The sequence below is a fragment of the Eptesicus fuscus genome, chromosome 2, assembly GCF_027574615.1.
Source record: "Eptesicus fuscus isolate TK198812 chromosome 2, DD_ASM_mEF_20220401, whole genome shotgun sequence".
Classification (NCBI taxonomy): Eukaryota; Metazoa; Chordata; class Mammalia; order Chiroptera; family Vespertilionidae; genus Eptesicus; species Eptesicus fuscus.
In genome coordinates this window covers 53094230-53108466 of record NC_072474.1, presented here as the reverse complement: position 1 = coordinate 53108466, position 14237 = coordinate 53094230, and the positions used below count along the sequence as shown (strand labels likewise).

At 43.7% G+C, this 14237-nt stretch overlaps 1 protein-coding gene across 1 annotated transcript in view; it reads right to left on the bottom strand.

Moving 5' to 3' along the window:
- Positions 1 to 12993, bottom strand: part of UNC5C (unc-5 netrin receptor C) — a 395871-nt gene extending 382878 nt beyond the window's left edge. The window contains exon 1 of the mRNA XM_054723184.1: positions 12784 to 12993. Coding sequence (XP_054579159.1) covers positions 12784 to 12907 — 124 coding nt within the window. The 5' untranslated portion in view covers positions 12908 to 12993. The remainder of the gene's footprint in view (positions 1 to 12783) is intronic.
- Between the last annotated feature and the right edge of the window lie 1244 nt (positions 12994 to 14237).

Sequence of the window (14237 nt, the reverse complement as noted above, 5' to 3'; positions counted from 1 at the left end):
ATACATGGTTACGTGAGGTTTTTTTAACATAATAAAAAAATTGACTTAATTTTAAAATATAAATAAACAAACAAGTAAATAAATCAATGATGTGATGTTTCAGACTTATGAATAGTACTCAGGTTAGAAATGATGAATAATTCTGAGAACTAGAAAGTGTGATTGTGAAACTGTACACAAAGCTTATGCCCAAGTGACTGGGGTCATAAGCTTAAGCGGGACTCCCCATTGTTGCCTGTACAGGCCTTCACTAATGGTCTGATAATGAGGGGTGGGGGTTGGACAGGGAGGTTCTCATGATACTTTACAGTGGGGTGAGCATGGCAGCCGTTGATTAATTACTGCCCTGTTCTCATCTCACACATCAGATTCCTGAGCAACCCTCACTGTGTCTCTACAATGGTCTCAGAGTTACACAACACTGTCGTAGGGAATTCTTCAAGGTGACTTATTAAAGAATTCTTGTTCAACTTCCACAGCAGAGGGGATAAATCATGATGGAAAAATAAAATGAAATTTAAAAAGACAAAAAAATAATTCTTGGAATCTAACATATATTTGCAGTAAAAGTGTTTGTCTTTCAGATGATTAAAATGGAAATTAAAGCCCTAGCTGGTTTGGCTCAGTGGATAGAGCGTCAGCTTGTGGACTGAAAGGTCCCAGGTTCGGTTCTGGTCAAGGGCACATGCCTGGGTTGCAGGCACATCCCCAGTAGGGGGCGTGCAGGAGGCAGCCGGTCAATGATTCCCATCGTTGATGTTTCTATCTCTCTCGCCCTTACTCTTCCTCTCTGGAATCAATAAAAATATTTTGCTTTTTTTTTTTTTAAAAAAAAAAAAGGAAAGTAAAAGATATTCAAAGATAAAAAACGAGCGTAATGGTGGACATTTCCACCTTTTCTATCATTGCAGGCAGTACTAATACATCCTTATACTTTCAAAAAAAATATGAACACATATGAAATTGTACCTCTGTTTTCACTTTTCTCCATAGCTTGTGTCTCCCACCCTTTACACACAACTATTTACATACACAGCAGTGCCTAGGGAAGGGACTTCCTGTTGTTTCAAATGGCACTGAAAAAGTAAACGCTGAGGCTGATAGTAAAATATCTGTTCACTTGAAGTGAATATCTCAAAGTCGTGCACACGACTATGTGTCCCTCGGAAAACAGCTCTCTCTGAACCCCAGCTTCAGCTTCCCCATATGATTTTTCTCAAAGACTCCCTTTTAAGACCATCGTTACCACTCATTATCTCCTTGTTCTATAGACTGTTTCTTTTGTTTCATCACCAATCTCTGCCTGTTTCGTAGCAGCCTGCCACTACTATCGGATGACATTTGTTTCACTTAATGCATGTAGTTTTAGAAGAAATTACAGAACTGCTATTACTGAATGATAGGAAAAAAATTCCTACGTACATTGAGCTGACACTGCATCAGCTGCTATTTAAACTGGGCTTAGCTAATGGACTCTTAATGTCAGTGGGGTTACGTGCAGTTACTGGCTATTAGCAGAAATGGCTCCTTCCTATAAAAATCACTTTTCCTCAAGTGTGTTGTTTGAACATTCCTTTCCCTAATTTAGTGACTGTCACTGAATGGAAAACAAACTCAAGGACTCTGGAATCCGCTGTTATCTTGAAGACCCTCTTCTTAACCTTGCATTCAGCATTTAACAGGCAACCTCCCTCATTAGCATTTAGACTTGTGATCACAAAACTTTGTGAGGCATTATCACTTACTTTGCTGGGCTTTGCAGAGTACTATTCATTTTGCTATGAAAACCCAGTGTCATCCATGGATGTAGGAAACGCAAAAGAACATACAGAACAATTCTTACTGAGCCTTAGAGTGCATTTGCATCTTTTAAAATCCTAGTTCAGAAATGCCAAGTGGTGTGGACACGTGGTACTTATTAATATATATTTACACATTGATGTGTCTTGTAAATATTTAGACATTACCTTGCATTCCAATACAATATTAAATTCAACAAGGAAGCATATCATCCCTCTGTCTGGAGTGAAGTTCTGTATATCCTTTCAATAGTAACGACTTCTTTCCCTCTCAACTAACTTCATTTTTTGCTCAATTAAATAAAGCTTTCAATGCATATGGAGAAACCTATCCAGCCTTTGGGGGAGTCCAAGAAAACCAAATGTCCCCCAGCCTGGGAGCGTAACTCCACTTGATTAACAAGTTGAAACAAACTATCACAGAATTCAGGAAGGAACAACACAGGGGCCTCTCCTTCTCAGCCCACAGAGGAGGTCACCTCCTGGGGGGTACATACAAGGGAAATCCTCTCTCCTGGGATCACCCTGAGAGGGAGGCCTGCTCGCCCCTGAAGGATTTTACCTGTGCATGTGTGCAAGTTCTCCTGCGGGCAACAAATTTAGTCCATTCTGTAGGAAAACAGCAGAAGTCCTCCGGGGTCTGTAATAGACTGGTGTTATTAGGGAGATCCCCTCTCCGTCCTTGGAGGAGAGGAGAAAACGTGACTCTATCCGATAAGCCACTGCACCAAGGCAGCAGAGGCATCTCCACTGCACAGAATGGCTTAGCGACTGCTGAGAAAGAGGCACTTCTTGCAGAAAAGTAGGGTGTGATTTTCAGTCGTGACCCATTGATGAAATCTGATTTCCTCCTCAATGACTACCTTCATGAATGCGTTTTATAAGTAAAAATGTTTGGTCTTCATTTCTTGAAAGGTTCTGTTTTGTTTGTTTTGTTTTGTTTTGTTAAGGATATTGCCAATTTTATTTGAAAATGAGCTCTCATTTCTAAAATAAAAATGGTTACACAGACACACACACACACACACACACACACACAATTTGTGCAAGTATATATATACTCATAGGAATTATTGAACTATACTTGTCCACTCCTTGTAACTCTTCATTTCATTAAGACTTTGCCTGGAAATACCTTCCTAGGAAATAATTCCACCGTTATTTAATTCAATAAGAAATGACGTGTCTCTTACATCTGATCATCATTTCTAATAACTCCAATAAACTGATTACCCTCATCTCTCTGGAAACATGCTTATCATTAAAACTTTTCCTAGTCATCCTTTTATTTTTTTCATCATGTTATAGTAAGTAAACCATAACTTTCTTCACTGTGGTCTTTTAATTCTATATAGATATACGCATGTGTAAATATAAACAAAAATAAATAGATCTGTATATTGGCAACATTTTTTAAAGTGTGCAATAGTAGATAAAACTCCACTTAAAACCTTCCTCTGGACAAAGAATGTGATTCGATTTCTGATGTAAGAGTGAGAGTTAAGATGCAATGTTGGTATTGTTATTAATGACAACTAGAGGCCTGGTGCACAAAATTTGTCATGGGGGGGAGTTGTCCCTCAGCCCATCCTGCACCTCTACAATATGGGACCCCCTTGGTGGGATCGGACCTAAACGGGCAGTATGACATCCCTCTCAAATCCAGGACTGCTGGCTCCCAACCACTTGCCTGCCTGCCTGCCTGATTGTCCCTAACTGCTTCTGCCTGCCAGCCTGATCACCCTCTAACCACTCCCCTGTCAGCCTGATCAATGCCTAACTGCTCCCCTGCTGGCCCGATTGCCCCTAACTGTCCTCCCCTGCAGGCCTGGTCACCCTGAACTGTCCTCCCCTGCAGGCCTGGTCACCCCCAACTGCCCTCCCCTACAGGCCTGGTCCCCCCCAAATGCTCTCCCCTGCAGCAGGCCTTATCCCTCTCAACTGCCCTCCCCTACAGGTCTGGTCATCCCCAACTGCCCTCCCCTGCAGGCCTTTTCCCTCCGAACTGCCCTCCCCTGCAGGCCTGGTTGCCCCTAACTGCCCTCCCCTGCCGGCCTGGTCACCCTTAACTGCCCTCCCTTGCAGGCCTAGTCCCTCCCAACTGCCCTCCCCTGCTAGCCATCTTGTGGCAGCCATTTTGTGTCCACATGGATGCAGCTATCTTTGACCACATGGGGGCGGCCATCTTGTGTGTTGGAGTGATGGTCAATTTGCATATTGACCATATAGGATGTTTAACAGAGCAGCTCAGAAATTGGCAATGCATTCTATTATGACATCTAAAGGATTAATTATATATTCCAGAGGAATATACTCTAAGTAACTCTATATCAACATACCTCTGATTTAAGTCTAGATTTCTCAAACAAGCACATCCTTCCCAAATAGGTCCAAGTATAATTCAAATGTAACTTTCTTCAAATATATGCCTTTTATATACTGTCTTTTGCTCTGTTAATTGAGATAGGTGCAGATGAAGACTCTATTTAGATAAAAGTTTCATGTCAGAGGGCCTGTTGGATAATATTATGATGAAATACTGGTTTTAGGTTTCTCTTCCGGATAGCACAAATAAATGAGTTGAACATGCCTGTTTTTCCTCAGCTTCTGAGCGCGGTTACCGAAATGGGCTTCTGATTTCCACCAAGCTGCATACTTTGTTGGTGATGGCCATTGGTGGCTGGGAAGGAAATGTCTTAGGCTCCTTGCATCCTTGGGTTTGGTCCATAACACATTTTATAGCTTACACTCTTTCATTATCATATGGAGATCCGGAAGAAAGAAGGAAAGTTGCTAAAGAAAATGACATGCAATATAATTACTGTTTTATTTAGAATGACTTTTAGATTGTTACTTGCTAAACCTGTGTACTTCGACTGGTGGCTGTGATGTGCATATTTGGCAAACTCTTTAGTCAATGGAAGATAAAATATATCATTTTCCCTTTATCAAAAGCTAAATTCAAATGTCAACAAATTTCACACAGACATAATGTTCAAAGTGAAATTGCCATTATTGACTACAGCTTCCCAATCACAAAGTTTTTATTGTGATAGTAATTTGTGGGGGTTTTTTGTTTTTTGTTTGTTTTGTTTTTTGTTTTTTGTTTTGTTTTGTTTTGGTTTGGTATGGATTAGAGATAATACAAGTCTCTGACAAACACTTTTAATAAAACAACAGAACTTCTGTTATTGACTATCACTTTTAGTTCCTGTAAAAGGTAGAGGATATTCTTTCACCTAGATCTTAAAAGGATTTTTTAGGTTCTTGAAATTTCAAAAAGATATTAAAATTATATAAAATGTCAAGTTAAATACAAGTAACAAATTTGTGAATTCATAGAGAATAGAATGGTCCCTTTAATTTTAATCTTATACGTGCATGTATTTCACTATGCCTATAATTACAAGTGAATATTATTATACCACATGCCCTATCATATTGCACTAAACTTCTATTGTCTAATAGAGTATACATTATGAATTAATTTAAAATGATTAATTTTCTATAAAAATTATATTCTTTATACTACTCTTTTATATGTTATATTATTATAAACATCAATTTTCTTGAATTTTGAAAGAAAACACCTGCATTGCCATTCATGGACATATATGCCCTTATAATTGGGCTGCAAGTACTAACCTTTTTTTATTGAGAAAAAATGTTCATATACAAGGTTTTTCTTTTGAACAACAAAAAAAAAAGAGTGCAGACAATAAATTATTGTTGAGTTCAGGCAGTCCATGATTAAATAATCAATTAAGACATTGACTAAAACTCCTAAATGTTAGCATTCATCAATAAACTTGTTAAATGTGCTAAGGGAGTTTCTGTTGTTTAACATCCTTAGTTTGAAGAGGAGATAATACATGTTCATCTACCTAAGGCATTTTTATGGCTCTCATAATTGCTGAGAAATGAAACTAGCCACAAGATCTAAATGACAATGATTAATGAAGGTTAAAAACTCCCTATCCTCACAACATTTCTAAATAAATAAGACTGGTAAGTCTGGAGTTCAATTCGATTAATCAATATCATCTGTTAGCATGATTCTATTGAGCCCTCCTATTTAAAATAAGAACTCTAACGGGCACATCAATATAATGAAGTCTCACCTGGCTCCCGTCACTCTCACATTGCCCTTCTACATTGGCAATAAGATATGGTTGGTTATTTAATTAAAAGAGGCTATTCCCCAATGATTGGAGTTTTCAGATGTTAGACTTCACTTCTGCCACACCAAGCACTTTTGAATCACTGCTTAGGGCTAATAAAGGTATACTGACATAAGGGCAAATATCTGCATATTTGGCACTTTCAAAGCTATAGTTTGCTTTTTAAATTATGACTTCAATTTAATTAATGTCGAAATTGTTTTAACACTATCAACTCCGTGTAGGAAGCGAAGTAAGTTTTAAGTTACTATAAAATCTAGATACATTCTTCTGTGTATTTCAAAACCTCATATAGAATCCTAAGGGAGCAACTTTCTAGGGGCAGGAATGTCAAAATTAGAAACCATGTTAAACTTCAACCCAAAACTTTTTTAAATTTCTCAAATATAGAACAATACTTTCCAACATTTAGTTTATAAAGAGTCCAAATATTTGCAACGTAATATATTTTGGGTTTTCATAAAAAAGCAGAAATTCTGAGAGTTCTAATCAATTAGAAAGAATAAAAAAGCTTACTAGCTCTGATCCTGATAGCTTATAGTTATTACTATAAAATTTTTTTATTTAATACTCTAAATTGGAGATGACAAATATTTAAAATAAGAGAAACTATAAATTATTCAATTTTTTGGATTTCTTTTTAAGAACTAGGATAAAGGAGATAGTAGAATTGCAACAGTGCTCAAGCCAAACTTACTCCACTTCAAAAAAAGTTACATGAAATAAAGCACTGAGTTTCTGTGAGCTGTATTTCAAACGTCCTTGAACTACGTGCCACTGGGGCAATACCCAAGGCTTCAGATTCATGTACCTTCCTATACAAATACATAAGCAATTATAAATCCAAACAAAATATGAAGTCCAAGGAGAGTCCATACATGGCTTTAAGAAGTTATGGTTTAAAAGAGAGAGAATGAGAAAGATCAGGCTCTGTAAGAGCACACCAAGCAATCAGACATTAAAAGCAGAATGAAAATACTGTAGGAGAAAGATTTGTCCCAACATAAAAAACAAACTAACAAATATCTTGTTTTATCATAAAAGTTGGGCAAAAAAATTTGCACCAAACGTGAAAAATTAGCAATAACCACTAACCAAGTAGAAGTAATTAAAGGTGAAACATTCAAAAAATGCTATCTAGATTATTCACGTTATTCTAAATTACGATACTAAAACTTTCTATTGCAAATATAATCTCAATATATAAAAGGCCAGGTTAATATGCTTTGCCTTCAAATCAATCTAATTTTCTATATATTTCTTTGTGTTGTTATAACATGTATTCAATTATGTTCTTCAGAGTGTACACCTGTATCCATTTTTTTTTTTTTTTAAGAAAACCTACTGACATTTTGTAAAGGGCTGTTTTCCCCAAACCCTATCTGAAAACATGGGACTTGACATGTGTTTTCCTTTAATAAAGGTGTTTGTTTATGTATGGAAGTCTTTTTTCCCTTCAACATTCATTGTAAAGAAAGAAAGTCAAGGGTGGAGTGTGTAGCCAGGACCTAACTGGCAGGGACTTGACCTGGCATTTTTATTTATTTATTTTTAAATATATTTTATTGAGTTTTTACAGAGAGGAAGGGAGAGGGATAGAGAGTTAGAAACATCGATGAGAGAAACATCTATCAGCTGCCTCCTGCACACCCCCTACTGGGGATGTGCCCGCAACCAAGGTATATGCCCTTGACCGGAATCGAACCTGGGGCCCTTCAGTCCGCAGGCCGACGCTCTATCCACTGAGCCAAACCTGCTAGGGCTTGACCTGGCATTTTTAGAACTGGCATTGGGGTAATCTTCGCAGAGAAAGCAGAAAGGAAGAAATGGGACTATGAAAGGAGAGAGCTCCTCATGCTGTTTAAGGAACCATGCACTGCCCAGGAGTGCGCAGCCATACACTTGGGAGCATCTCCTCCGACGGCTCCCGGTGCTGCTTTTGGGGAAGCAGCAGCTACAGCCATCCCTCTCTGAGTTCAAAATCACTGACCTTTAATTTCTTCAACTTCTAGATTTCTTTGCCAATGGTTTACACGGTTGGAAGACAAAGAATATTGCTGTAAATACTTTGCGTGTATTAATTCATTCAATCCGAATATGACTTGTAATGATCCTCACTTTATATCAGAGGACACTGAGGCACAGGGACACTAAATAACTCATTCACTGCCAAACACCGAGGCAGGGTGGGGGCAGGATCTTGAGGAGGTGGTAACCACTAAGATATATGGCAGAATGGGCACACACCACTAACTCTCTTTAGCTTGTGCCTCCCCCAAACCAGACTAAACATATATTTAATCTAAGGAAGATTTAAGTTAGTTGCAATGCAAACTTCCCACCAAACTGCCACCCTCAAGTTCCCCTGTGTAGAAATTTTAGAACCCCCACCACCATTCCCTAGCCTGACCTAAGTTCACTATCATTGGATGCTTGAGTCCAGAAAGTACTACACCTGTGCCCACTGTTACCGTATTTTCTGGCGTATAAGACGACTGGTCGTATAGAAGATTTTCCTGGGTTAAAAAGTCGTCTTATACGCCGGAAAATATGGTATATTTCAGAATGTGAATTTCCACTATATGCGTATAAACCTGTCTTTCTGAAAGGCTGAAAAACTATCTCGTTCAATTCTGCATCCCTAACAAACAGCACACAATCTGGGACATGATTAAGTGTACAATACTTGTTTGTTAAGAACTTGACTTTGAATACCACCACTACCCAAATGAGCTGGTAAGTTTTTTTATTTGTGAAGAAACGTGAGCAGGTTTGTTTTTAACTGCCACAAATACAAAGTCAGGCTGAAAAAGATGTAGGCTGAAATCTAGAATCGGAAGGCAAGAGTGCTGGCTTAGTCCCTGCCCCACACTTCCCCCCTTTATCTTTCCTAAGTGGCTGCAGCCTGTAACATTAATGTTTCTTCTGCCAGTGACTCCCTCTGCTGCTCCAGCAAAGCCATGACCTAAATCAGAAAAGTGCTAGGCACAGTTAAGGCTGAACAGACCACACTCTAGCTGTTCTGTCCACACTAATTGGGGAACTTAGCACACATTGGAGAACAGTTATTTTTAAGTGTCAACAATAATTATAAATAAGCAAAGAGGGTTTGCCTAGTAGAGCTCATGCCTCATTCGTGTTCATGTCCTTGGGGGTTGCTTTAAAAAGATCAGTATGGATTCTGATCAGGACTGCAAGGGGAGATGTTAGAGGACCCTGTCTTGTTGAACTCTGAATCCCCAGTATCCGGAACACAAAAGACCAAGGAGTCAATAAATGTGAACAATCTAATGATTCCTACTCCTTGCAAGTACTGGAGAAGTTTGTACTCTGAAGCCTTTTAAGCATTCCCTAAGTGAGAATGCATGACCTTATTTGTCTACACAAAGGTAAGCTAGCCTAATTTTCTTTACTATAAATTCCAAATGTGAATTTATGAATTTACTCTGCTCCTAAAATGGAAAATATATAGTATAATTGTAATGAAATTCAAGGTTGTGTTTTTTTATGTCAATTGTACCATACCAATATGTATATATGCACAAAAGCAATTTTTACGATGTTATGGGAAGTATATTACTTGTTTATCAAAAACATTATAAATCAGTTTATGACAGTAGAGCATTACCCTAATATGATTAGAATCTTCAGTAATTTTCTGTCCTGAGTTTGGTGGTGTTAACACTTGAAACACTAGTTGGTGCTAGATAAGCAGAATTTCAATGCTGTATAGTCCAGAAATAAAATGCATTTATGAAACAGGACACTAATTCTGAGGCACACCATTCAAACACACACACACACACACACACACACACACACACACACACACACACTTTTCCTACTAAAATCTTTCATTCTTGAAAGTCAGAAACACCACAAATTCCCTAGAGCTAGGAGTTCCCAGCATTCCTGAATGAAACAATTAGGGCACAGCCAGAGAGGAGAAAGTTGTTGCCTAAAGCCTAGAGAATGTCCCAAGGACCTGTTTAAAATGACTGCTGTCTTTCTTTAAAGCACAGTTACAAAACACAGTACACTCACAAATAACACTCACTATGCTTTTTCATCTTAAACATCTGTTGTTTTCTTGGCTATCTCTGAAGAGACACATTTCCTAAAACTTTTAATTTGCCAGTACTTCTCTAACAACAGAATAAAAACCTCATCCACATTGTAAAATGCTTAAATTAACTTTCTCATCATAACTGCATATGTACTGTCATTCATAAAATAGTTCATTCTGATCCTTAAATCCCCAGCACATGGAAATCATACTTCCAGGGAACAACAACATCTTGTGTTTCGCTAGCATGTAGTCCACCAAGAGGAGAAAAGACAAGAAATTAGAAGGAAAAGGAGAACTGACCACAAGACCATGATAAAAGTCCGATTCTGGGAAGGCATTGTCATGGTGCTTTGATAGTAAGCAGGCTGGGGGAATGGAGTAGAGGGGTGGTGATAGCAGCTGATAATAGCTGCTAGTAGAGTTTGGCACTTTCTACATGTTTGATACCTAACAGACAAGGCAGGAGGAGCTGGTATCAGGGAACATGGAGGATAATAAAGATAAAAGAGGTGAAATCATGTCTTTCAAAGATCGCAAGATTCAAACACAAACAGTTTATTCACCAGGAACTGAAAAAAAAAAAAAAAAAAAAAAAACACTAACTAAACTAAATGGAGGAGACCAGTACTGAAATACACATATCCAATAGAAAACATTTTACTTCTCCACTTAAGATCTGAAGAGCAGGTTCAGTTCTCAATCTCTGGCTCTTCTGGTCTATAAGAAGAAAAACAGCACAAGTGGCAAAAGTTGTCTATCCTGAGCATCTTTTATTTTCATCTCTTCTTTCTTCTTTCAATAGTAATCCATTTACAATCCCCAGTTTATCTTTATCGATCCCTTTTCCTATGCAGTCTTTTTAATTTGGCTGTAGTAAGCTCTGGGCAGGGATGTAGGATCTCCTGTTTGGCATCCTTGGGGACTTTAACTTGTCCTTTCTCCAAATAGTTCTCTCACTGTCCAGGTCCCTCTCCCAGCCCTCACCCCAGGCTTTGGGCACCCAATAACAGCAGGCGAATTCCACAGGGAATCACGCAGTTGATTCCACAACTATTCATCAGGTTGCCCACTTAAACTTCCCAACAGCCCCTCCTAAGTCCCCTTGGCTGACACTCTGAGAACTTCTTAACCAGTTTCAAGAAACCTACAAGTCCATAGGAGTCTCCATGGAGATTCCTTTGTAAAATGGACAGATGAGCTCTGGAAGTATGCACAGGAAAACCAGGGCAGAGACTCGGGGTGGGAGGCATCTGGCCCGGAGGAAAGGATTTATGAGCGCGGCCACTTAAGGCGGCAGCAGGAAAATTTACTCCCGAAGTAGCTACGGCTAATTCACAAAGCCTCGCTAATCACTTACCTCGCTACCCGGACCTCGCCCGCCTAAGCTCAGCCCTGCCCCGGACTTCCCACGCCCTCGCCCCCAGCGCCCTCTCAGAGCAGAGTGATTGCTGTCGGGACCCCCCAGAGTGTCCGAGCAGCCGGTTAGGCTATCGCTGCACCTTCTCTGCTCTCCGATGTTTAAAGATATGTAACCGAGAGGATGGGATGCCTGCATTATCTCCGAATGCTGCACAAGCTTCCTCCATTCCCACCCCCAACCTCACCCCCGCCCCAAGGAAAAGCTGAGCTGCCTCTTCAGAGCCAGCGACCCTCCGAGAACTAGTCAAAACGACCCAGGTGGGCGCTTTGCTTGGCCGGGAGGTTGGGAGCCCAGGTGACACGAGAGAAACCGCGGAGGGCGCAGCGTGGGCTCTTTCCTCTCCGTCTCTCTTCCACTCGGCTTCCTGGGCTCCGAAGGCTGGGAACTGCCGCTACCAACGCAAACTCCAGGGGCAAGGAGGGAGCTAGGTGATCAGCCCCCCTCCCTCCCCTCCTCCTTACCCACCGCCAACTCCCCTCCGCTGTTCTCCCCACGGTGCCCAAGGCCCCGGACATTTATTTTAAAGCTCAGACGCGTTAAATTAAAATGTCAGAGTTATAAACCGGCCGGTTACCCCGGGGACTTTCGGATTTGGTTTGAGCGAGCAGCCCGTTTCCCCAGAGCTCACAGGTTCTAAGTTTCTCCGCCGCCGGCTGGGAGGGAGACGCCGAGAGGCGGTGGGTGCGGAGGCGCGCACCCCCTGGCCTGCAGCAGGCTGGGTCGAGCGGGTCGGGGGTTGGGGGGGGGTGTGTGTGTGGGGGGAATACGTGTCTCCCCGCCGCCCTGAGCAGCAGCCGAGGGGCACCAGCGCTGTGAGTCCCCGGCCTCCATGGACACGTTTGCTTAGCTGAGCGCCTTCCCGCGCCTGGCACGCTCAGAGACTCACCGAAGATCCTGCAACCCCAGACGTGGCCCAGCGCGGGGGGCCTCCGCGCCTCGGGGCGCCCCTAGGCGCGCCACACGGCACGCACACCCAGAGTGTCCACACCTCTCGTGCACACTGTTCAACAACGTGTGCGTGTGGGGCAGGAAGTGCAAAAGACACCCCCGGCGCCCGCATGCCCAGAGACAGATGCACGTCCACACCCCGTGGGTCCCTGCTCCATCCAAGCCCATCTCGGAAGACGCATTAAACATAATCACCAAAGCTTCTTGACTAGTTGGGAAAGCGGGATTTAAAGTGATTTCAATGAGCCTCGTGGAGTGCACCGGAGGCTCCTTGAGGAAGCCGGGAGAACTGGGGAGGAAGAGAGGGAGAAGGAGGGAGGGAAGAAGCGAAGGGAGGTGGCCTCGGAGCCCGGCGAACCCCCTTACCTTGAGCGGCCGAGCCCGTGCCGCTGGCGCTGAGCAGGGCCAGGGCAGGTAGCACCAGCATTGGCAGCACGTATCCCAGTCCCAGTCCGCAGCGGGCCGCTGTCGCCCGCAGACTTTTCCTCATCGTCGACAGAGGTGGGCAGCGGGGGAACCACACCGACGCGCGAACCGCGGAAAGCCCCACTGGGCAGCAGCCGAATCCGTGCCCCGCGAAGCAGTCCGAAGAAATAATGATAGCCGAGAGGCACCCTCCACTTTCTCCAAGGGCAAGGGCCAAGGGGGGTGGAGAGGAGACGCCGAGGAGGAGTTGGGAGGACCCTCTTGCCCGGCGCCTTCTAACTGGAGGCTCGGCGAACGGCTGCGCTGCCCCCACTGGGGAAGTCCGGGGAGACGCGGGGCGGCCACCTCGGCGCTCCTCCCCAGCAGCAGCAGCAGCCGCAGCTCCACCGCGCGCCCAGCCCCGACTGCTCTCCTGGTCCCCTCGCCCGCGCCGAACACTCTCAGGCACCGGCGGGCGAGGGAAGGGGGAGGGGGAGGAGGAAGAGAGAACTGGGAGGAGGAGGGAGCGGAGAGAGAGTTGGGCACAGTGAGGCGCTCCGCTCTCCAATCTCAGCGTTCTCACGACGCGTGGAGACGGCCCGACTGCCGCTGCCGTGCGGCCAGGGAGGGTCACCTCCCAGCGTGGGGCGCCTGGAAGCTCCGAGACGTCCGCCGAGGAGGCGTGGAGGGCGCAGCCCAACTCCACTGGGGGGTAAGCGGCGCGGGAGCGCGCCCGGCCTTCTTATGTAAGCTAGGACTGCGGGGGGGATGCACGCCCGGTGCGGGAGGTGGAGACAGGGCTGTCGGTTTCCCCGCGGCAGCCGGGGAGGGAGAGACCTGCGGGAAGAGGCGGCTGCGGAGAGTGGGAGCGCGCCTGCCTCCCGCGGGGCGCCAGACCGGACTCCGAGAGCGCAGCGGCGCGCCCCGAGCCACTTGGCTGCGTCTTGTGGAGCCCAGCCCACCGCCCGCCAGCTTCTCCACGGAGCCAGCAAAGCCTGAGCCAGACTCCCGGGGCCTGGACTCGGTCTACCACTTCCAGTCTTGAGATTGATGAAGCCGGGCTCGGGCTGGAGCTGAAGTCCTGCGTGGCGGGGAAGAAGGCAGGAAGCGTTTGCAGTGCCCCGACCGGCTGCAATGTGGGGATGGTCCGCTCCACTTAGCCTGCTTTATGCTCTAGGCGCCTATAACCTCTCTGTAGTGGAACAGAAACTAAAAGCTCAAGGAAAACTAATGCTTTACCAGAGCTTTACCTGCGTGCATCTTGGCGAGATGATGAGATGATACCGATGCCAGGAGAAACTCCCAGAAACAATGCACACGATTTGTAGGGACCCACTTAAAGTGGTGGTGGAACCTATGACATGTTTTCCAAACTCTTAATGGTGTGTGTAAGGACTCAAACTGCTATGAATTTT